At 45.5% G+C, this 21,765-nt stretch overlaps 1 protein-coding gene across 1 annotated transcript in view; it reads right to left on the reverse strand.

The window, feature by feature from the left end:
- The window catches only part of Glt1d1 (glycosyltransferase 1 domain containing 1), a 72,652-nt gene that overhangs the window by 26,560 nt on the left and 24,327 nt on the right, over positions 1 to 21,765 (reverse strand). Inside the window, exons 5-8 of the mRNA XM_032886359.1 lie at positions 16,947 to 16,983; positions 15,109 to 15,165; positions 4,315 to 4,410; positions 3,517 to 3,566 (exon numbers count right to left, since the gene is read on the reverse strand). Of these exons, the coding sequence (XP_032742250.1) occupies positions 3,517 to 3,566; positions 4,315 to 4,410; positions 15,109 to 15,165; positions 16,947 to 16,983 (240 nt within the window). The remainder of the gene's footprint in view (positions 1 to 3,516; positions 3,567 to 4,314; positions 4,411 to 15,108; positions 15,166 to 16,946; positions 16,984 to 21,765) is intronic.

The raw sequence follows: 21,765 nt of genomic DNA on the forward strand, positions 1-21,765 counted from the left end.
TAAGGTGTGGAGAGCTTCCCCTATGGTCCTGGTTTGAGGGTGTAGGGGACTTATGAGGACAACCTGTGGCAGGGCTGGAGTCCCTTCGGAGAGTCAGGAGGCCATTGGTGGAGGTATAGCCTCAGCTATTGAGGCTTTAGGCTTGAAGGGTCATGGAGAGAATCTGAGGTTTGATACCATAAGGCAGGGTCAGAATCCCCAAAACAGCGTTCCTCATCCTGTGGGTTGAGACCACTAGGGGGTGGGAGGCGTCAAATGACTCTTTCATAGGGGTCCCTTATAACCATTGGAAAATACAGATTTTACATTATGGTTCGTAACAGTAGCAAAATTAGTTATGAAGTAGCAATGAAGAGAATGTTATGGCTGGGGGTCACCATGGCAGGAGGAACTGTATTAACCCGTCACAGCATTAGGAAGGATGAGAACCACAGTCCTAAAACAGAGACCAGGAAGAAAGGATTGGTGAAGCCGCAGTGGTGACCTCAGGACTGAGGGATCTATGGAGAGAGAGGGGGGTGGAAGGAAGAGGAGGGGAATGGAGGTGGGGGGAGCTTGGCAATGAGAGAGACCACCAGTAAGGGTGAATGAAGCCTTAGATGCAGGAGAGACCCCAGAATATGGAAGATGCCAGACAACAGACTGACCACGTAGGGACAGTGGCAGGTATGGAGGGGTGTGGCTCACCCGAGTATGCAGGTCAGGCTGTATGGCTGCCCTGACAGAACCTAGAGCTGGGACTGCCTGAACACGTTAGAGCCTGTTTCCATGAGGGTCCTGGGTGCTGGACAATGAATGAACTGGAGCTGGAGTTTGATTTCGCTCTGCTCTGATACTAACTGTGCCCTGGTTCCTCCCGCCTAAAATGACAAGTGTGTAACTTGTTTGGAATTTAGCAGGAAGCCACAGCTAAGAGGCTTAGATATTTTAAAGAGACTTTGAACTTTTAAAGTGTTGGAAATTTTTTTTAAAGACTGTGTTTAAGACATTTTTCTAATGTCTGTCATATTATGCATTATATCATGGGATTAATACAAGATCTCGTGACACTGTGGCCTCTGACATGATTGCACAGGTTTTGTATGTGTGTATAATGTATATTTTAAATCCGTTCTATATGTCTGGCTGCACACGTATTGTGGGGCAACGTTTGGGAATTGGTTCTTTCCTTCCATTATGTGGATCCCTGGGATTGAACTCGGGCCATCAGGCTTGACAGCAAGCACCTTTACCCACTGAGCCCTTTTACCAGCCCCTCCCCTCTTGGTTGTCTTTATTAGCAGCAGCTTGCCCTCATTCAAGGAGGTAAACATGATTATTTCCGAAGTCTGGGAGAATGCCGAGAACAGCTGTGCATGCTGGGAAGGCCCATAGGGAACTAAAACAAGACAAATAGATGAGACTCTGAGAAACTAAAAAGCAGTCACTAGACTGTGGGACGTGTTTCCGAAGGAGCGAGTGAACACTACAAGGCCAGCCGCTCGATGAATGGGATGATGGGGAATCTGGTTGCTTCCGATTAAAGCATTTCCTCCTGGGTAGAGGCTTGGGGGAGACACAAGAAAGCCACTAGACTCACTGGGCCTCCTGAGGTTGCAGAAGCAGGGAAGCACTTGCTAGGGGAAGAGGGGACTCTTCAATGGAGCTGCCTGCAAGTTGGGCAGGAGGCCCCAGGGGTGTATCATCACCCAGGCTTGGGGGTGGGGAGGTGGATGACGTATCTGGCTACCTTTGAGACCTCCATGCTATCGTCACCAATAATCTCATTGGTTCACCAAGATGGACTCATATACATTAGTTTCCTTGGTCTCCGTCAGGATGTCTGTTAGCAAACACTCCCAGCTTGCCTGTTACCATCTGGCCAAACAAACCAAAGTGAGGGTGGGGCGGTGGCTCATACTGCACAGGTGAGAATTCCATTCAGCACCACAGATGATGCATCTGTCTCTGCTTACCCGGGCCCTCCTTCGATGTGCTATCATATCACTTGGGTGACCTACAAACTTAGCAGGGAGTTGCAGAGGTAAGAGGTCAGGACCAGGGCATTAGCAGGCTGGGTGTCCCCTGAGGTGTGCTTCCTGGTTCATAGGTGGTGGCTTCTTGCTGTGTCCATTCACAAGGAAAAAGGGAAGGTAGCTCCCTGGGGCTTTTATTTGGACTCTGATCACATTGATGAGGGCTCCCTTCATCCCCTGGATCCAGTCCCCTCCCAGAGGCCTCATCTCGTCTCATTGCAAGAAAGGGTTTTAGCAGAGGAGTTTAGAGGGTACAGACACAGAGCGAAAATCCTGGAACAGAAGCCACATGAAGCCTGCAGCTAGAAGCACAGAGGACACTTTGTTTTCCAAACCACTTGGGGCAAAGGAAATCATTATTTTTGGACCATTCATAGAGTGTGACTTATGTCCCGACTTAGATAAACTTTTGTCTTTTACATTTTAAAATGAGTTCCTCTTTACACGACCCACTGGTTTTCCCATAAGAATTATCTAGTTATCCTTTGCAGTAGTAAATTAGTTTGAATTAATTGTAATCTTTACAGTAAATCAACCATGTAAGAGATCAGCAGATATAATCTTTAACTGTGGCCTGAACTCATTCTCCATTCCCCTCCCCCTCCCACTCCCCTCACCCCTATCTGCCAACATACATGTGAGCACATGTCACCCACATGGTTTTGGGAACTGAATCCAAGGCCCTGCACATATGAGTTTGGGAAGTGCTGCACCACTGAGATATAACCCAGACAGTTTTCATTTGTTAAACATATTTTACATGCATACACGTTTTGCACGCATGTTTGCATGTGCACCACACGTACACATTGCCTAAAGAACCTGAGGGCATTGGACGACCCCTTGGAACTGGAGTTATAAGTGGTTGCAAGCTGCCATTTGGGTGCAGGGAACCAAACCCAGGTAGCTAGTGCTTTTTAACAGCTGGGCCATCTCTCCGACCCCTTACTTTTTTTCAGACTTTTCATTTTCTAAAAAAGGCAAATTATCCGCCAAAGGAAAGAGCTTAGCAATAGCGGTGCTTACCACCATGCCTGACACCCGAGTTTAATCCCTGGGACCCACCCAACAGAAAGAGTCCTGAAGGTTGTTCTCTGACTTCCATGTGTGTATGATACATGAACACATACACACGCACACCCTGCCGTGTGCACATAGCACAAAAGAGCAAACTTACTTTTAGTTTCTTAAAGAGAAAGAGAATATACTCCAGGTTTAGAACATGCTTTATATGTCAACAGTAGAGATGCTAGAGAGATGGCTCTGCGGTTAGAGTGCAGATTGCTCTTGCAAAGAACCTGAGCTCCATTCTGAGCACCCACATTTGGCACCTGACAACCACTTGTGAATCCAGGTGTAGGAGATCAGTGCCCTCTGCTGATCCAAGTAGAAACTGCATATGCGCGCAGGCATTCTCTCATATTCATTCCCCCCCCCTCTCTCTCTAGCAAAGTCAAGATAAAACAGCCATCAGATAGGCATTTGCGGCCCATGAACTCACCTCAGGACCTACAATCACCATGTAAACATTGGGTGTTTCTTGATGCCATTCTTGGGAAGGAAAAGAAAAGAAGAAGAAAAAAAAATACTTAGAATGGAGCGAGCGTGGCTTCAAGCCACAGCTGGGAAAACAGTTCAGCTTAACTACAAATTACTCCACGGTGAGTTTTGTCCTCTTGGCTCATTTAGCATTCATTCACGCTAGCCAGGATGCGTTTCATTTATTTAGAGCGCCTCTATGTGGCATTGTACGCTTTTACTTAAAGCATTGTTTCTTGTTGGACTGAAGCGATGGCTCAGTGGTTAAAAACACTTGCTGCTCTTGCAGAGGATCAGAATTTAGGTCCCCCCAACCACATGACCGCTCACATTTGCCCTCAACTTTAATTCTGAGGGATCTGATGCCCTCTTCTGGTATCCACAGGTACTGCATACACATATAACACTGGCAAGATTTTTTTTTTCAAAATTAATTTAGACTCATAATTATTTCCAATTTGTCTGACATTCTTCACACCTGAAGCTGCTAGTCTACACAGAGATATTAAACCCATAAGTTACCAAACCGTTACTGGCTGTTTCCAAAGCGATCACCTCGGAACAGTCTGCTTATAAGCAGTGAACAAAGTGGGGGAAAGTTCCCATTGGGCAAGACGGCTCAAGCTATAACTCCTGCACTTGGGGAGCTGAAGCAGGAGAATTGAGAGTTGGAGGCCAGCTGGGAGCACCCAGTAGGAAGAGAAAGCCAAGGCACTTCTCTACTTGCAAATCCACACACCAGGGAGGGCCTAACACATACCTGAGAAGGCATCCACCAGGTACAAAGGATCCTTCACTGGTCTGAGTCCACATATGACAAGGAATATGTGCAGGTCGTCAGCGCTTTGGTCGATCTCTGTAAGAGATAAGAGCGTGGGTCACTTCCGTAGGCACGGAGGATACAGCGAAGTTACCTGGCAACAGTGACGACACTGAGGCAAGCAGACCAGAGGTCAGCAGCTCACACTGGCCTTCCTGTGCCTAGCATGTTCTCTAAATGCTTTGCTGTGCACATTGGCTTCTCCAAGCCTAGGTAAACCTGAGCTTTACTCATGCTATGAAATGCAAGGTCTCTGCCATAGAGAGGGAAGGATGGGGGTGGGACTGACCCATCCAGTACTGATAGGAATCAGCGGGCCTGGGAAGGACTTGGACAGTTTCAGTTGATGCAACTAGAAAAGAGGCTTATGCATGACTCGGGAATTCACAGATGCACGGTAGGTATGAGCATATGTCCCCGGGAATAGGAAATGCACACATACGTCTCTCCGTCCTGTTGTTTTTTTTTCTACACTTGCCAGTTGGATTTGTCAGCTTTACCTCAAAAAACTGTAACAGTTCTAAAAGTAGGCATGTATGTTTAGCGAGTGGTTTTTCTTCCCCCCCTCTCATTTGTTTATATTTTGTTTCTTGTGGGTAGTACACAAGATAGTGTCTCATAATAGCCCAGGCTGGCTTCAAACTCGCCTCGTAGCTGAGGAGAGGGCCTTGAATTTCTGATCCTCCTGACTCTACCTCCCAAGTCTAGGACTCTAGGCGGATAGCACCCTGCCCAGTTCATGCAGTGCCGGGATCGAACCCAGGGCTTCCTGCAAGCTAGACAAGCACTCCTCCAACTGAGCTATCCGTATAGCTTTTAGAAAGACAGAGAGGGAAAATGGCTGGGGCCATGGCTCAGTAGTTGAGAGCACTGGCCGTCCTGGCAGAGGACCCAGGTTTAATTCTAAGCACCCATATAGTAGCCCCCAACCATCTGTAACTCCAGTTTCTGGGATGTGATGCCCTCTTCAGGCTTCTGTGGATACACACAGACTAAACACTCATACACATGTTGTAGTAGTAGTAGTAGTAGTAGTAATAGTAGTAATAGTAGTAGTAGTAGTAATTAATAATAATAATTATAATAATTAGCAACAACAACAATAATAATAATACAGAGAAGGCTTAGAAATGCCATATCTATAAAGCAGGACAGCAGTAGGCACCAGTCTTGGTGACTCTTCTCATGACAAGTGAAGCTGATTGTTTTACTCCTGGCTTCTAAGAGATAGTGGGAACTTTCCTGACCAACCAAATGCAAGGAAAGTGGCTATCTATGACCTTTAAGCGTTGGTTGTGAAAGGCCTTGATACTCCTTGGTCATCCAGCCACACAACCTTCTTGGGAAAAGTCTTGGTAAAGAGACTCATCCTGGCAAAGTGAGGTCCCAGCCCTGAGGTGGGCCTCCAGCACATGTGAGCATTTCGGGAACAGCATCGGGCAGGCCTGGAACAGGCAGAGGGTGCCCAGCTGAGCCACGAAACCACAATAGCTCATACCCACAAAAATCATGAGAAGCAGCCACAGTGGTCTGAGGCCAGGACGTCTTGAGGTGTTTTATGGCAACCGGTAGATAATTGATTTAATGGCAATTGTTAATAGACTCAGCACAAAGGCTAGTCTAAAGTACCAGCATTTACAGCCTGTGTAATTGGCCATAAAACCATGCACATGCAAGGCCGTCTTTTCCAGGATGTGCAGTGTGCGTGTGTGTGTGTGTGTGTGTGTGTGTGTGTGTGTATGTGTGTATGTGTGTGTGTGTGTACACACATAAACCATTTTCTGAGCTTACCTAAGTCTTGAAACTTTAAGTGGCATATGGCATGTGTCAGACATGCACATGAGGGACATTGTGATGGTTTGCATACACTCTCAGCCCAGAATGGCAATATTAGAAGATGTGGCCCTGTTGGAGGAGGTGTGTCACTGTGGGCGTGGGCTTTAAGGCCCTCCTCCTAGCTGCCTGGAAGTCAGTATTTTGCTAGCAGCCTTCAGATGAAGATGTAGAACTCTCAGCTCCTCCTGCACCATGCCTGCCTGGATGCTGCCATGCTCATGCCTTGATGATACTGGACTGAACCTCTGAACCTGTGAGCCAGCCCCAATTAAATGCTCTCCTTTTTAAGAGTTGCCTTGGTCATGGTGTCTGTTTACAGCAGTAAAACCCTGACTGAGACATGATCTGCGCAGATAATAGAGTAACCAGAGTGACTCTGGACAGAATCACACTGACAGCAAAGAGTGACGGTCTTGTCCTAGGAAAGCCTTAAGCACAATCATAGGAGCTGGGGGTTGTACCTCGGTGAACATCTTGGTTTGATCCCCAGCACTACCCACACACTCAACTTGCGAACATGTACACACACACACACACACACACGTACGTGTGTGTACATGAGGCATGTACTTTCAATCTTAGTAAATAGTAGGCTAAAGCAGAAGGAGATAGCATCAAGGTTGGGGCCAGCTGGGCTACACAGTGAGTTCAAGACCAGCATGTACTATACAACAAAAGCCTATCTCAGAAGGAAGGAAGGAAGGAGAGGAGGAGAGGAGAGGTGAAGCGAGAAGAAAGGAAGGGAAAGGGAGGGGAAAAGAGAAAAGAAAAGAAAATTCCAGGGGGAATCTGATCAAGCTACTTATATGTTGGGGCAGGAGAGAGGGCATGGTGGTTAAGAGTGCTTACTGCTTTTGCACAGGACCTAAGTTTAGTTACACGCACCCATGATGTGGCAGCTCTCAAGGGTCTGCAACTCTAGCCCCAGATGATCCGATGCCCCCTGCTGCCCTTTTTGAGCGTTGCACCCAAAAATATCCACATACATAATTTAAAATAAAATAAAATAAAACATCATATACGTGCGTGAAACTGTTATAATGGGTAATGTCACATATATGTATTTTTCATGTATAATGAATATAAAGTTACTACGGTGTCTGAATTAACTTCTGACAGTATCACTAAGCTGTGTTGAGGGTTCTATATGCCCTCCCCAGTCCTTTGAATCTTGTGAGCTAACCCCAGCAGACAAACCTTAGTGAGTATGTATTTGACTAAAGTCTGAGCCGGAAGCTACAGATGTGGTCTCAAGGTCAGAGAATTGGAATTCAGGCACCGGAATCCAAGGTCAGGAGTCAAGCGATTGTCATTAATAAATGATAAAGCTCTTCTCCTTAATAAAATCTAAGGGGAGGCAGGGTCGGAAAGAGAAGGCAGCCTAAGCCTTCGTTCCCGGAGAAGAGCGGCTAATGTTTATCTGATCCTCAGACTGTAGGTCTGCTGGGGACGGCCATCAAAATTACCTTCCCTGACTCGTGTATTAATTTCAAAGGAAATACAATTCTGTACACAGGGGAAAACAGGGAGGAGGCCCCTTAGCTGAAGCAGGAGGCCACAGTCCCCCACACAGGACCCGTGTGTTCATATGTATGACCCACACGCTGTCTACATACATCCCACACTGCCCCATAAATGTATGTACAACAACATGTTTAGGTACAAGAGTCTGTGTACTCAAGATTTACTGTCAGCAGCAGGACAATCTAACCAGGTCCAGAGCGAAACACAGCTCTGATCTACTCACACCTTAGATGTAGGGAGCTCAGGAGCTTTTTTTTTTTTTAAAGATTTTATTTATTCATTTTATATATGATGAGTACACTGTCACTGTCTTCAGACACACCAGAAGAGAGCATCAGATCTCGTTACAGATGGTTGTGAGCCACCATGTGGTTGCTGGGATTTGAACTCAGGACCTCTGGAAGAGCAGTCAGTGCTCTTAACCGCTGAGCCATCTCCAGCCCAAGGGGTCACCTGCTTTCAACAACTACTTGAACATCTGTTTGGCCCAGTTTTAGGGTTGTGCACCTGTTGCCAGGTGGGAGGTACTGGGAGAATCTAACCTTGTACCTCCTGGGACCCGGAGGGTTCGGAAAGATGGAGACTGGTCCCTGAACCTCAGCTGCCTCTAACTCACAGGAAGATAGGCCCCGTATGGCAGCCGAGAAGCCAGGACGGCTGGGTGTCACACACAGTGGTTACACAATGAAAAACCTACTCCAGGGGCTGGAGAGACTCCAGCGGTTAATAAGGGCTGCTTCTGCAGAGGACATGGGATCAGTTCCGCCATCCACATAGCAAACCACTACCACGGGAAACTCCCAGTTCTGGGGATCTGATGTCTTCTCCTGGCCTCTCTGTGAGCACCAGGCATAGATATGTGACCATACTCACACACAAAAAAAACATACACAAGTAAATAAAAAATAATAAGCTTAAATTCTCTCTGTGTTTGTCTCTCTCTCTCTCTCTCTCTCGCTCTCTCTCGCTCTCTCTCTGAATTTCAGGTGTCTGGTGATAGAATACCTCACCCTTGAAACAGGATTTCTACAGGTTATAGACAACCTTGCTGCTCAGTCATGCTGGGAGAGCCTGTCTCGCTTTGAGGGGGCAACTCTGGAAGGCAGGGGCTGCAGAAAGGAAATCCGAGCTACACAGTGCAATTCTTTCTGTCTTTTATCCCCTGAGGGAAAGAGTTTGTCCCCTCACTGTGTGCAGCAACAGCACAAGGGCATTTATCGGGAGGTTAGAATCCTGTCTCCTCCTATCTCCTGTCTCTTTAAGCTGCCTCAGATAGCTACAAAATGGAACAATTCGCAGAGGTCTTGTCTAGCTTGGAGGAAGGCCCTAGATTCACTCTCCAGCGAGGCCTAAACCAGGGATGATGATGCATGCCCACAATGCTAGCAGCTCAGGGTGGAGGCAGGGGATTTACACGTTCAAGGTCATCCTCAGTTACACAGCAAATGCAGCAGGGCTGTCCTGGGCTACATGAGACCCTCTCTGAAAAATAAGTTATTTAAATGAAAATCAATAAAAAAAATGCATGCTTCAAACTGACCACGTGCAAGGTGCCCTGATATTTCCTATCCAACTTTTTAAAGTGCACTCCCCTGACACTGCCCCCACCAACTCTCTAAATTGATTTTGATCCTTCTGACCCAGAAGACCCTAGAGGGAAAGACGGAGTTAATCCTATCTCCGTTGTGCCGTTCAAATCTTCCTGCTGGGCTGGAGATTAAATGCAATGAGAATTCAGGAAACTAAATTAGAGAAAATGACAGACAGGGGCATCCCATGCCTCATCGTCTTCTAGAGAAAAAAAAGAAGAAAGAAAATTCAGAGAAGAACGTGGCGCGTCCTGCCCGTAGATAGAAGGCTTATTTTCAGACAGCTGAACTCTCAGAAACCCTAGCCAGAGAACCAAGGGCTTGAGTCCAGCAGCAGAGTAGGGATTGGACCCTGACTAGTTCAGGGGTTCTCAATCAGTGGGTCGAGACCCCTTTGACAACCCTCGATTTCCAAACATATTTATAATACCATTCATGACGATAAAATAATTAGTTATGAAGTAATGACGAAAATACTTTATAGTTGGTCACCACAGCATAAGGTCTGTTTTAAATAGTTGCAGGAGTGGGAAGATCGAGACCCACTAGTGTGTGCGTGACCTGGTTGGTACCCTCCGGCCCTTGGTGGCTTATGGGAAAGTGTTGTTGTTTGTTCTTTGTTCTTCAAAGGTTAACCACGAGAGATGGGGCCCGCCAAGACTTGAAACACACAAAACCTTTATATTTACAGTAAGTTTTCATTAGCACAAGAGCTGGACAGATATCTACCCTCTATGCTTTTAGAATCTACTTCCCTATCGATAACCCCGAGTTATTACTATGTTTCACCTGCGCTGCTCTTAACTCCAATTGGTCAGTCCTCGGGGCTATGTTTTCTTGACTCCTTAACCTGTGGTGGCTTCTTCTTCCTTCTCCTGCCTTCTTCTTGTCCTCCCTCTCCAACCCCAAGTCTGGGAAACCTAAACCCCACCTATCTCTTTTACCCAGCCATTGGCTGTTGACATTTTTATTTACCAATCAGAAATAACTTGGGGGCAGGGTCACTGGTTTACAGGCAGAGTCCAGGTCTTGGGGGGGCCCACACTCAGCATTACAATACACAGTAAATGACAAAATCTCAGCATAGGTATGCACGCATTTAATATAGATCAGTGTATTTGTAATTGTGTGTGTGTGTGTGTGTGTGTGTGTGTGTGTGTGTGTTGGCATCCAGTGCCAGCAAGAAACTAAATGGGGCTGTCTGATCACACGTGAGGACGGGCGGGGGAATTGCTCACTACCCGGTGCTGTGGCTTCCTGCCCTGTCCTCAGTACCAGCATTTGACATAACCCTTGCTGGCCTGCATTAGACTTGAATTTTTGATAACCCTTTCCCCATGTTTCTGGAATACTGACGTCATAGATGTGGCCATCATACCCTTCCCTGGCACCTCTCCTACCCCTCAACTATAGGAAAAGAAGAGGCTTGAAAAACTTGAGCTGAGGGTATTATGCTGACCAGAGTCTAGATTTTAGAAAAAGTATCTAACTTGTGTCTGAATAAAACTGGGTAGCCAGCTGGACAGTGGTGGTATGCATTTAATCCCAGCACTCGGGAGGAAGAGGCAAGTGCATCTCTGAGTGAGTTCGAGGCCAGCCTGGTCTACAGAGTAAGTTCTAGGACAGCCAGGGCTAGGACAGAGAAACCTAGTCTTGGGGACTTAAAAAAAAAGGAATGAAGATCCAGTAGCACCCTCACCTCATAGTAAAACCAAATGGGTTTTCTTAAGAATAAACAAGGAAGGGGAGTGGGTTGGGATGTTAGGGTGTCCACCACATAGAAACCCCACATAGTGGGGTTAAGAGAGCTGAGAGAAGATGGGAGGAAAATGAGGCATGATGGCACATGTCTGTAATCCCAGCACTTGGGAAGGATCAGCCTCTACTGCATAGCAAGTTAAAGAACAAACTGGACTACCTGTGACCTTGTTTCAAGGGAGAGGAATGGGGAGTGGGAAGAGAAAGATAGGCAGAGACAAGTGTAGCAATTTGTAGAGAGCGTGAGAGAGAGAAAAGGAGGAGGGATAAATAAGCAATATAAATAAAGTAAAATGGTTAGTTTAATTGTCAACTTGGCACATTGCAGTCTACCTTGAGAAGCATCTCAGCAAGGGATGGTAAAGGCTGGCCTGTGCAAATACCTATGGGGAACTGTGTTGATGACATTAACCCAAGTAGGAAGACCCAGCCCACTGTGGGCAGCACCATTCCCTGCGCTTAGTCCTAGATTGTAGGAAGAGGAGAAAGTAAACAGAATGTAAGTGCATGCGTTCTCCACTCTGCTTTTGACTGTGGTATGACCAGCTGCTTCATGTTCTTGTCACGGCGCCCCACCTCATTGATGGGTATAACCTGGACCTGTGAGCTGCAATGAGTCCTTTCTCGCCTAAGCTGCTTTTTTGTTCAGGGTGTTAGATCACAGCAACAGGAAATGAAGGGAGTGGAAAACGGAAAAATTGAAGAGGGTAAACTTCATGGATCTAAGCCTTCCTCTTTCTGGGGTTCTGGGTTTGGGGGCCCATGAGTTCCTTTGCTTTAGATATGTGGGTTGTAAGCGATGGTATGCCATAACAACACTGGCCATAGAAGAGACTAGGAACCTCACTGACCATGTGAGGGGCTTGGTAGACACTCGTATCCTCACTAGAGGAACGAGCATGTGGAGGACTGGAGAGATGGTTAAGTGGTTAAAAGCACCAACTGCTTTTCTAGAGGTCCTGAGTTCAAATCCCAGCACATGGTGGCTCGCAACCATCTGGAATGGAATCTGATGCCCTCTTCTGGCATGTCTGAAGACAGCTATAGTGTACTCATATAAATAAAGTAAATACATCCTTACTATGTAACCACTGGTACTCACTTGCTCTGTTAGAATATGGAATCTTGATGGCACAGAGCTGGTTTGCTGCTTTAAATGGATACAACAGTCATTTGTGAGCCAGGGCGGGGAGATGCATGACTGAGCAGCATCAGAAACTCTGCGACATCCTGGGTGAGGCAGGGCACTGTAAAAATACTATCAGGAGATGGAGAGATGGCCCAATGGTTAGGAACATAGCTGTTCTTCCTAAGACCCATCTTCAACTCCCAGCACCCACAAGGTGGCTCAAAAAAACCTATAACTCCAGTTCCAGGAGATCTGATGCTCTCTGCCCTGACTCCTATGTGATCTGTATGCATAAGGTTCCCAGACATGTATGCAAGCGAAACATTCATACACGTAAAAATAAAAATAAATATATCTTCTTTTAAAATAGCATCAGGGGTTTAAGGTGACTTGTTGGAGAACCCTGTTATTAAGGTCGTGGTCCACCTCTCCAAACTCAACGTAAAATGGACGACTTCCTTGCTCAGCGTAACTTCTCTTTCTCTGCCTAACCTTATTTGGAGGGTGTCTCTGAGCAGAGATGCCTGACCATATATGAAGAATGAGTTATGTGTGTGCATACCTCAGCACACACGTCCTGCTCTAGCTTCCCGCCCATATGATAATTAGGTGCTGTGTTATGACCAATCAACCTGTCTTAGTTAGGGTTTTACTGCTGTGAAGAGACACCATGACCAAGGCAACTCTTAGAAGGACAACATTTAGTTGGGGCTGGCTTACAGGTTCAGAGGTTCAGTCCATTAGCATCAAGGTGAGAACATGGCAGCATCCAGACAGGCCTGGTGCAGGTAGAACTGAGAGTTCTAAAGGCTGCTAGCAGAATAGTGGCTTCCAGGCAGCTAGGATGAGGGTCTGAAACCCCATCCCCACAGTGACACACCTACTTCAACAGGGCCACACCTTCTAATAGTGCCACTCCCTGGGCCAAGCATATACAAACCATCATACAATCCTTTCTGTCTGTACCCCTAAGAGCCCTTATATACCCTACCCCTGGAACAATAAAATGGAATGGCCTCACTGAAGCTGTCTCCAGAAGTCCTTCGGTCATACTCACAGCCAACTGAACCCTCTACTCTACTTCTGCTTCTTCATGGGTGGGTGGCCAGTGACCCCAAGGAGAAAGGAGACCTACTGTGACTCACCAATATAGATTGTCACATGAAGTCCTGCTCTACCTACCTACCTACCCACCTTCCAATCTCAAGTGACTATAAGAACTGTAAGATTATAAGGGGACATTTGTTCACCAAGAACGTTATCAGATCCTAATCAGTGGTTCTCACCCTGTGGACCAAGACCCCCTTGCAGGTCGCAGATATCCCACATATCACATATTACATTATGTTTCACGAGGGTAGCAAAATTAGTTACGAGGTAGCAGTGAAATCATTTGATGGGTGAAGGTCACCACAGCACAAGGAATGGAGTTAAAGAGTCTCAGTGTTAGGAAAGCTGAGAGCCACTGTTCTGTATCTTCTGTTCTCATCACCTGAGGGTCAAAGAAGTATCTAGTTACAATCTTGGGTCCCCAAAACTCCAGAAGCCTAGGTGAGCCAGAGAAGAGGTGATAGGCCATCGCCCAAGATCCAAACCCAATAGGGATAATCAACCGTATAACTGTTAAACTCTCAGAAAAATCCTGGCGATTCCTCTTGCTTTACCGTCTTCCTCCTGTAATCGGCTACCCTAGCTGCAGCCAAGGTCTCCCCGCACCCACGGATACTGAACAGACTGGATTTCTAACTGTCCACGGTGATACGCAACAGTAGCCAAGTCAGCCCCATAGGGAAAAATGCCTTTGGTGGAGTATTTTAAATCTCTTGGCTGTCCTGTTACTCACTCGACTACAAGCCCAAACATCAGTCCTGAGCTGAGGGGTTTGATGAAAGGCCAGTCGGCTTTCAGGAATTATGAGTCTCAGGTATGCCTCCGTCATGCCCTGTAATATATTGAAACTGAAATAACCTTAAGGCAGGCAATTTAAAGGGCCCCCACCCCGGTCCTGAAGAATTGTACCCACATGCTGACATGAAGAAGCAGTGGGGTCTCAGGGGTTCATTTGTAAAGCCGAGAACAGCCACGTTGCTGCCACTGGGGATTGATGAATGTGCTACTGAAATTTTTTTTTCTGCGAAAATGCTGGGATTTTTCTTTTCAACTGAAACTGAGGCTGACACACAGTGTGTGGTGGAGATTTCCCGGTAAGGCTTTTAGAGTGAAAACGAATTTGGGGTGCCCTCACAGCAGCTGGGGAGGGGGAGCTGATTTCCGATTTTGAGTCTTGGAAGTTTATAGCGAAGCCCATATAGCTTTGGGGTGTCGAAGCACCCCACAATTTGGACCTGTAAAAACTACTAAATACAGGGCTTGGGAGATAGCTTAGTCAGTAAGGAGAGGGACCTGAGTTCTATCCCCAGAACCCACTGGAAAATTAAAAAAAAAAAAAACCCATATACACCATATACTGTTGGTCTTGTGTATGGACAGCCTATATTTAAAAGACTTTTCAAGTTAAAACCTTTGTCCAACCAACATCATTGAGCTCATTTTACGAAATGGTTACGTTTCTCTGAATTCCACCACAGACTGGAAACAGCCCCTCCCCTGCACCACCTATAGATTGTGTGCTGACGCCAACTTGCGAGAGACAACAATCCCACAAGATGCATGGAGCTCCAATTAAGTGTACAGTCTCACACAAACCCACCCTTTGGAATGCCTCCTAAGAAAACATCTAGGCAAATGCATGAAAAGTGGAGGTCATACCACTCCGTTATTGCAGATTGGAACATTGTAGAAAGAGAAGAACCGGATCCAGCAGGATGCTTTGAAACATCTGACCAAAGATGGCGACCTATTCTCCCACAAAGGCTCAGGAAGGGAGCCATGCCTTACCTGATTGCTGGAGGAAGGTGTTCCAGTTAAAGTCAGCATTTGGTATTGTTGCAATTCCTGGTGGACCGAGTAGGAAAGGGAAAAAAAGGAAGTTTTAGCCCTCACAAATCCATTCAACTTCTTAGGCACTGCAGTGGAGTTTCCTAGGCCCCTGGGCTCAGAGGTTGAATGCACCCTTGATTCCAGGGAAGTAACATCCCAATCAACCACCATCCCAACAGACCACCTTGGTTGGTACAGACCTTGAGCTCTTTAAAGAGACTCTGAAAGTCTTCTAAAACATTGGCATTTGATTTCTACCACTCTCTGCCATTTCCTCAGATAGATTTTTTTTTTAAAGTTAAACTTATTTTTATTAAAAAAAAAAATTCATCCCCGAGTGATGGCTGCCTCAAGTTCTAAGGAAAGCCGGGTATGTACAGAAAAGGGCTCTGAAGAAAGAGAGGAAGAAAGAGGAGGGTTGAACTCATAAGTTACATCATCTACCCACTTCTAACGTTGCTTCAAGGTCATCAACACTTGCCCAAAAAGTGCTGCTTGGGCATCTTCTGCATAGGACCTATAGCCCTATAAGACCTGTGAGGTAGGTGCTTCCTCCATTGCAGACAGTGTCCAGACAAAGAGGTCAAGCCAGTTCACCAGGAGCCCAGTTTCTTTGGACCAGGAACAAAACAAAGGAGCACCAGGCTCTGCCTACATGGACTCCACAACACTTTACCAGCCCTTTGAGCATATCCATTTTGCAATGGAGACTCCTATGACTAGTGTTTGAAAAGTAAGGTAGGGTCTCATGTAACCCAGGCTGGTCTTGAACTTACTCACTTTTGACCTTTACCTGCCAAGTGCTGGGGTCTCAGAGGCCCAGTGGAACCCTAGTGACATGATGAAGTCAAGAAGGGTCTGTGGGGCTGACACATTTCAGTGTTTCCTACCTCAGCCACTACACCTGAAATCAGTCCCAGGTCCTTCTTTGGATCCCTCTGTCCATTCTCTGTCACTGTCTTGAGGACAGTGGTTTATAAGGGTCAGTGGAGCCAGATAAGAGAGCTGTGTGTCACTGTCACTAAGTACTGTTGGGAGGGGAAGAAAATAGTATGGGGTAGAAGAGTCCACAGCCCCCAAATCAAGGCAAAGATTTGCCTTAGTTGTTATACAAGCTTAGTCCTGTAAATCCAGCTAAGGCTGGAGATAGCATGGCCAGGAGTTCAAGGCCAACCTGGGTTAGAGAGTCTATAGAAAGAAAAACCAAATAAAACACACAGGGAGGGACAGTGGAATCTATTGTCACTGGTAGAATATATGGTCATCTGCAGTTTACTGTTTTATAATTTTTTCCCAGCTCTCTTTTAGTCTAATGTTAGAAAGCAATAGAAATGTATCCTCTCTACTTATTCTAAGTACCACTCAGAAGCTGTATTATCTCAGCAGCCAACCTTCTCTTAAAATGTAGAATATCCAGGGGGCCAGCAAAATGGCTCAGTAGGTGAAGGTGCTTGCCACCAAGCCTAACTTCAATCTTTGGGATTCGTATGGTGAAAAGAGAGAGCCAGTCAGGCGGTGGTAACTCCCAGCTTAATCCTAACCCTCAGGATGGAGGCAGGCAAATCTCTTGAGTTCAAGGTCAGCCTGGTCTATGGAGTGAGTTCCAAGAGAAAACCAAGTCCTGAAAGCTGTCTTCTAACTTTCATGTGTGTCCAATGGTGTGTACATGAACACAAATGAGTAAAGCAAATGCAATACGTTGTATAGGTATTATATATACTTTAAATTATATATACTATATGTTCTATATTAAAATATACTAAATATATACTATATGTATATTTAAAAGTTCTTACCTTGACTCTGGACAAAGATCTTTCCAGTTGCATGTGGCTTTTGAAAGGGGAAGAAAAGGGGAAGTTAATTTGATGGTCTGACCATTCTATACTCTCAGAAACCAAGATAATTAAATTACCCTTTTATAAACATCTCTAAGTCACCCACAAATGGCGTGTTAGGAGCATAGAGTTACTTCATTCCTAAAGGGTTTTGCCGTTAACAGAGTCTCTAAAAAGAACAAGGAAAGAGATCTGGCTTAATGCAGGGGAGTTCCCAAAGCCCAGAAGTGTACCTGTTGCTGAAGGAGAGGTGGATGGACAAGTGCCATTTAGGGGTACTTTGTCACCAGTGGAAAGGGTATTGCCCATCCCTTGGGACAAAGGAAGAAGGAAAGAAGAGAGGACAAAGAGAGAATGGGGAGAGAGGAGGAAAGGGGGAGAAGGAGGTGGAGAAAAAGGAGGAAGGGGGAGATCCAAAAGGCACAAGTGGCTGCCAGTGGGAAGGACAGATTGACCACAAGACAAAGCAGTGCCCTCAATGTTCCCGGAATCCCAGCAGAGGCAGCTGTCTCCTCTTCTGCCTCCTCCCTCCTTCTCTCCTTCCTCCTCTCTCTGTCCTCTCCTTCACTCTTATCCTTCCTCCTCTTCCTTCTCCCTTTGTACCAAGATCCCAATTTCTTATTCTTTGTGGTGTTTTCTAGTGAGAGCGCACAAGTGCCCCTAGATGGCAAAAAGCCCATTTCTCCAGATTCCAGAGACAAGGGTCTAGTGCTCACTAAATGTCACAGAGCTGGAGAGGGGCAGAGAAGACTCTCAAATGCTGATGGTTGTGGTAAAAAGAGAGACCTCTGGACATGAACAGTGGAGACCATCACTGAGTATATTTTTATCTTGTGACCTAAATATTCTAATGAAGGCAGGAAGTGACACCTGAAGCCAGAGGCAATCATTCTGTTATGTGTATACATACTCTACATACACTTATATGTGGGGCACAGCACGACCACTAACAAAGCAAGACATTGTAAGGGACACACATACTGGTCCTCAAACTTATCTGTCAGGTTGGGGAACAAGCTGTGGTGACAAAGCCTAGGCAGGCAGACACTCCGTGGGAGGACAGGGAACCAGCCAAGGGTATGGGAAGAGCAGCTTCCACTCCAGAACAGAGCTGTTCACTTCCATTTGGGTTTTGCCTCAGCATCGCCATTTTAATTGAACCCTTTTAACCGCTGGCCCACCAAAGCTTTCACTGTCCTACTCAAGGTTCCATTCAGCTAATACAGGTGTCCCCAAGGGGATCCCTTGTCCTCAAAAGCCCTTAATAAGAAGGTATTTCAAAAATCACTTCTCAGCTAGGCACAGTAGTGTGTGTCTATAGTTTCATCACTTTGGAGAGTAAAGCAGGAGGATTGCCTTGAGTTTGAGGCCAGCATGAGATACATCAAGAGCCTACCTCAAAACAAAACAAAATCTCCTGTTTGGATAATAGAGACTGTCTACAAAACCAAATGTAAAATGAGGAGTGGAGAGAGACAAGCTATCCCGTAGCATCCTAGACCTCACCAGCACATAAATAAGAGAAAAATAAGTTTAAATACGTGCTAGGTGAACCCTCAACATGGGTTGTGGTCTTCAGGGACTCAGTACTTCAGAGCAAGAACTCTCTCCGGACCTTCCAGTACATACCCCTTGTACCTACAATGTCATGTCTCCATAGAACTTGTGCCATTGCCCTGAGTCTAGCTTTTGCCAGGGTTCCAGACCTCTCATCTTCAGGTTCGAAGCCTCTCATGCTAGATTCCATACTCAGGACCATATACCTACCCATCTCAACCTTTCTGTTTGTTTGTTTAAAAGGGAGCTTCCGGGCTGGACAGATGACTCAGCGGTTAAGAACACTGACTGCTCTCCCAGAAGTCCTGAGTTCAAATCCCAGCAACCACATGGTGGCTCACAACCATCTGTAATGAGACCTGATGCCCTCTTCTGGTGTGTCTGAAGACAGCTATAGTGTAATATATAACAAATAAATAAATAAATCTTTAAAAGGGGGCCTCTGGTAGCTGGGGCTGGCCTCAAGCTAGGTAGCTGAGGATGACCTTGAGTATTGGATTCTCCACTTCTGCGTACTTGCATTACAGAGGCAGAGCACCAAGGTTTTGTGGGGCTGGAGGATGGAACTGAAGGTTTCCCATGTGCTAAGGGGACCATGATCTACTGAACTATAGCCAAACCCAGTTATAAATGCCTTCCGCTCACAGCCATGTATGTTTTCAAAGTGACACCCCGCCTTATTTTACTATGTTATTTTTCTCTCCTTGCTTGATAAGAGATTTATAGGAAAAAGAACAGGAGGGTAAAGGAGGTCCTTTAGAAGCGCCAATCTGTGTGTAATCTGCATGGATACAAAGTATTGTGTAATCTTCATTGTTACAATGTGTGAGCCTCGCGTGTAGGGGTGGTGATTTCCTCTAAGCAATTTGTAACCATTATATATGTTTTTTGAAGAAAGCTACAATCGGAAGTCATTTTTGTAATTTCAAATCAAAGTCATTATTTTTTTGCTGCCCCCGCTGAGCCTTAGACTCTGCATCTATTACAAGAACTCTTAATGTACTTTCCGCTTGCAGAAAGTTTAATATCAGAAGGTTAGCCTTTTATATTAACCCGAGAGTGAGAGGTCTTTGTGTAACTGTGGTCTGATCTTTCTTTTCTTTCGTCTTTTCCCTTATCTTGTGGTGCTCCCGGGTCAGAGACAACTGCTGTACTATTGAGCCACACCCCGGCCCTCCATCCAAGGGCTGTACGTCTCCAAAGCCTCCAAGCTAGGCCCTAGCCCCTCCCTGGTTGGTTTTAGGCAGGTGCTTTACAGTTGAGCCCATTCCTAACCTTATTGTGCCCTCTCCTACCCCATTTTATAAAATGGGCCTCTTACAAAGCCGTGCTTATTCCAGAACATGTACTTACAGGATGCTGGCTTTTCCCATTAAATAATTAGTCAAATTAAGTAATAAGTTCTCACGAGCATTAAAATGGAGTCTTAATACTCTCCCCCTTCCTCTTAAAATATCACACACACACACACACACACACACACACACACACACACACACACACACCAAAAAAATCAAAAAAACAAAAAACAAGCTTCAGTTCTCAGTCTTTTAGGTTTTCATTAGAGCCCAGAGAAATAGCCACGAGAGATGAATGAACAGAGAAATTCACAAGTCTCCAGGCACGGCCATTTCTTCCCGTGACAGAGTTCAGTTGCCAGCTTAATTAATTTTACGTAGAAAAGGGAACTGAAAGGGACATCTTGACTTTTTCTACTCATAGTAGAAAGTATATTTATTATGAGAATAGTAGCAAGGCCACTCTGGGATTAGCATTGTCACCACACCCAACTTAATTACCTTTCTAAATGAAGCTGGAGGGGGAAAAATGCAAGTTTTAAGTTTTGAACTGGATTCTTTCCTTAAAAACACATTGACACACATGATATCTATCTATCTATCTATCTATCTATCTATCTATCTATCTACCTACCTACCTACCTATCTATCTATCTATCTATCTATCTATCTATCTATCTATCTATCTATCTATCTATCTATCTATCTATCTACAGTCTCTCCTTTTTATAAATGTCTCTGGGAGTGGGGGGGCCCACAGGAAGGGTATGCATGCAGTACCTACAGTGACCACTAGAGGGCATAGGATCTCCTGGGACTAGATGATTATAAGTTGCCCTACGGATACTGGGAATTGAACTTGAGTCCTCTGAAAGAGCAGTTAGTGCTCTTAACCACTGAGCCATCTCTGCCGCTTTCATATTCTCTCTTTAGAAGTCACAAAGTGTCAGGCACAGTGGTGACTTCAAAACGTTTACTCCCAAGCACTCAGGAGGCAAAGACGACAGGCCCACCTCTTAGGGTTCAAGTTCAGCCTGGTGGACATAGTAAGTTCCGGAGGAGGAAGAGGAGGAAAGAAAGCCCAAGAGAAGTAGAAGCACCTACCTGTAATCTTCTTTCTAAACTAGGATTACTGATATCTGATCACCCTTTGGAATACTTAGGGAAGATTACTACCAAACTACAGCCTGAGTCAAGCCTGCTGCCAAAACAAAGCACAGAAAATAAAAAAACCAAAGCTGGCTTTTCCTCCAACAAGATTAAGACTGCGTTGCTCAAAGCACATCATCTGCCATTCACGGTACACGAATCGAAGTCTCTCCTCAAAAAATCTACCTAAAAGAATTCCACAAACACAGCTCAGCAAGCCGCCTTTATATTATTTATACATATTTGTATTAGAAAAGAAATCGAATCGCATAAAGGCATTGGGCTGAACCTTATTGGGAAATCCACCCACCACCCTGTACAAAAATGCATATTAAAAACAGCTTCACTTTCAAATTTAATAACTGTCCCCCAGCCTTTAAACTATGAAAATGAGTTAGTCTCATCTTTTATTAGGTTTAATGTCAGCATCTCCTATATGCTCATCTGGCAGGGACCAAGCCATCTTAGCTACTTCACGAGTCGTGTTTTTCTTTCTTATGTTTACTATTTTTAAAAAATATTTTTAATTATATGCACATGTGTCAGTAGCTGTCTAAGTGCACATGAGTGCAGGTACCCACAGAGGCCAGAAGAGGGCGACAGAGGTCCGATATCTGGACTTAACAGGCAGTTGCGAGCTACTTGCTGCTGTTGCTAGGGCCTGAGCTCAGGTCCTCTGTGAGAGAACTATCCGCTCTTAATTTCTGAGCCATCTTTGCAGCCCTCATTTTTTAAATAGTAATATAAAAAAAAAAAGCCAGTTGTTTTAGATT

Source organism: Rattus rattus, chromosome 16, assembly GCF_011064425.1.
Source record: "Rattus rattus isolate New Zealand chromosome 16, Rrattus_CSIRO_v1, whole genome shotgun sequence".
Taxonomy (NCBI): Eukaryota; Metazoa; Chordata; class Mammalia; order Rodentia; family Muridae; genus Rattus; species Rattus rattus.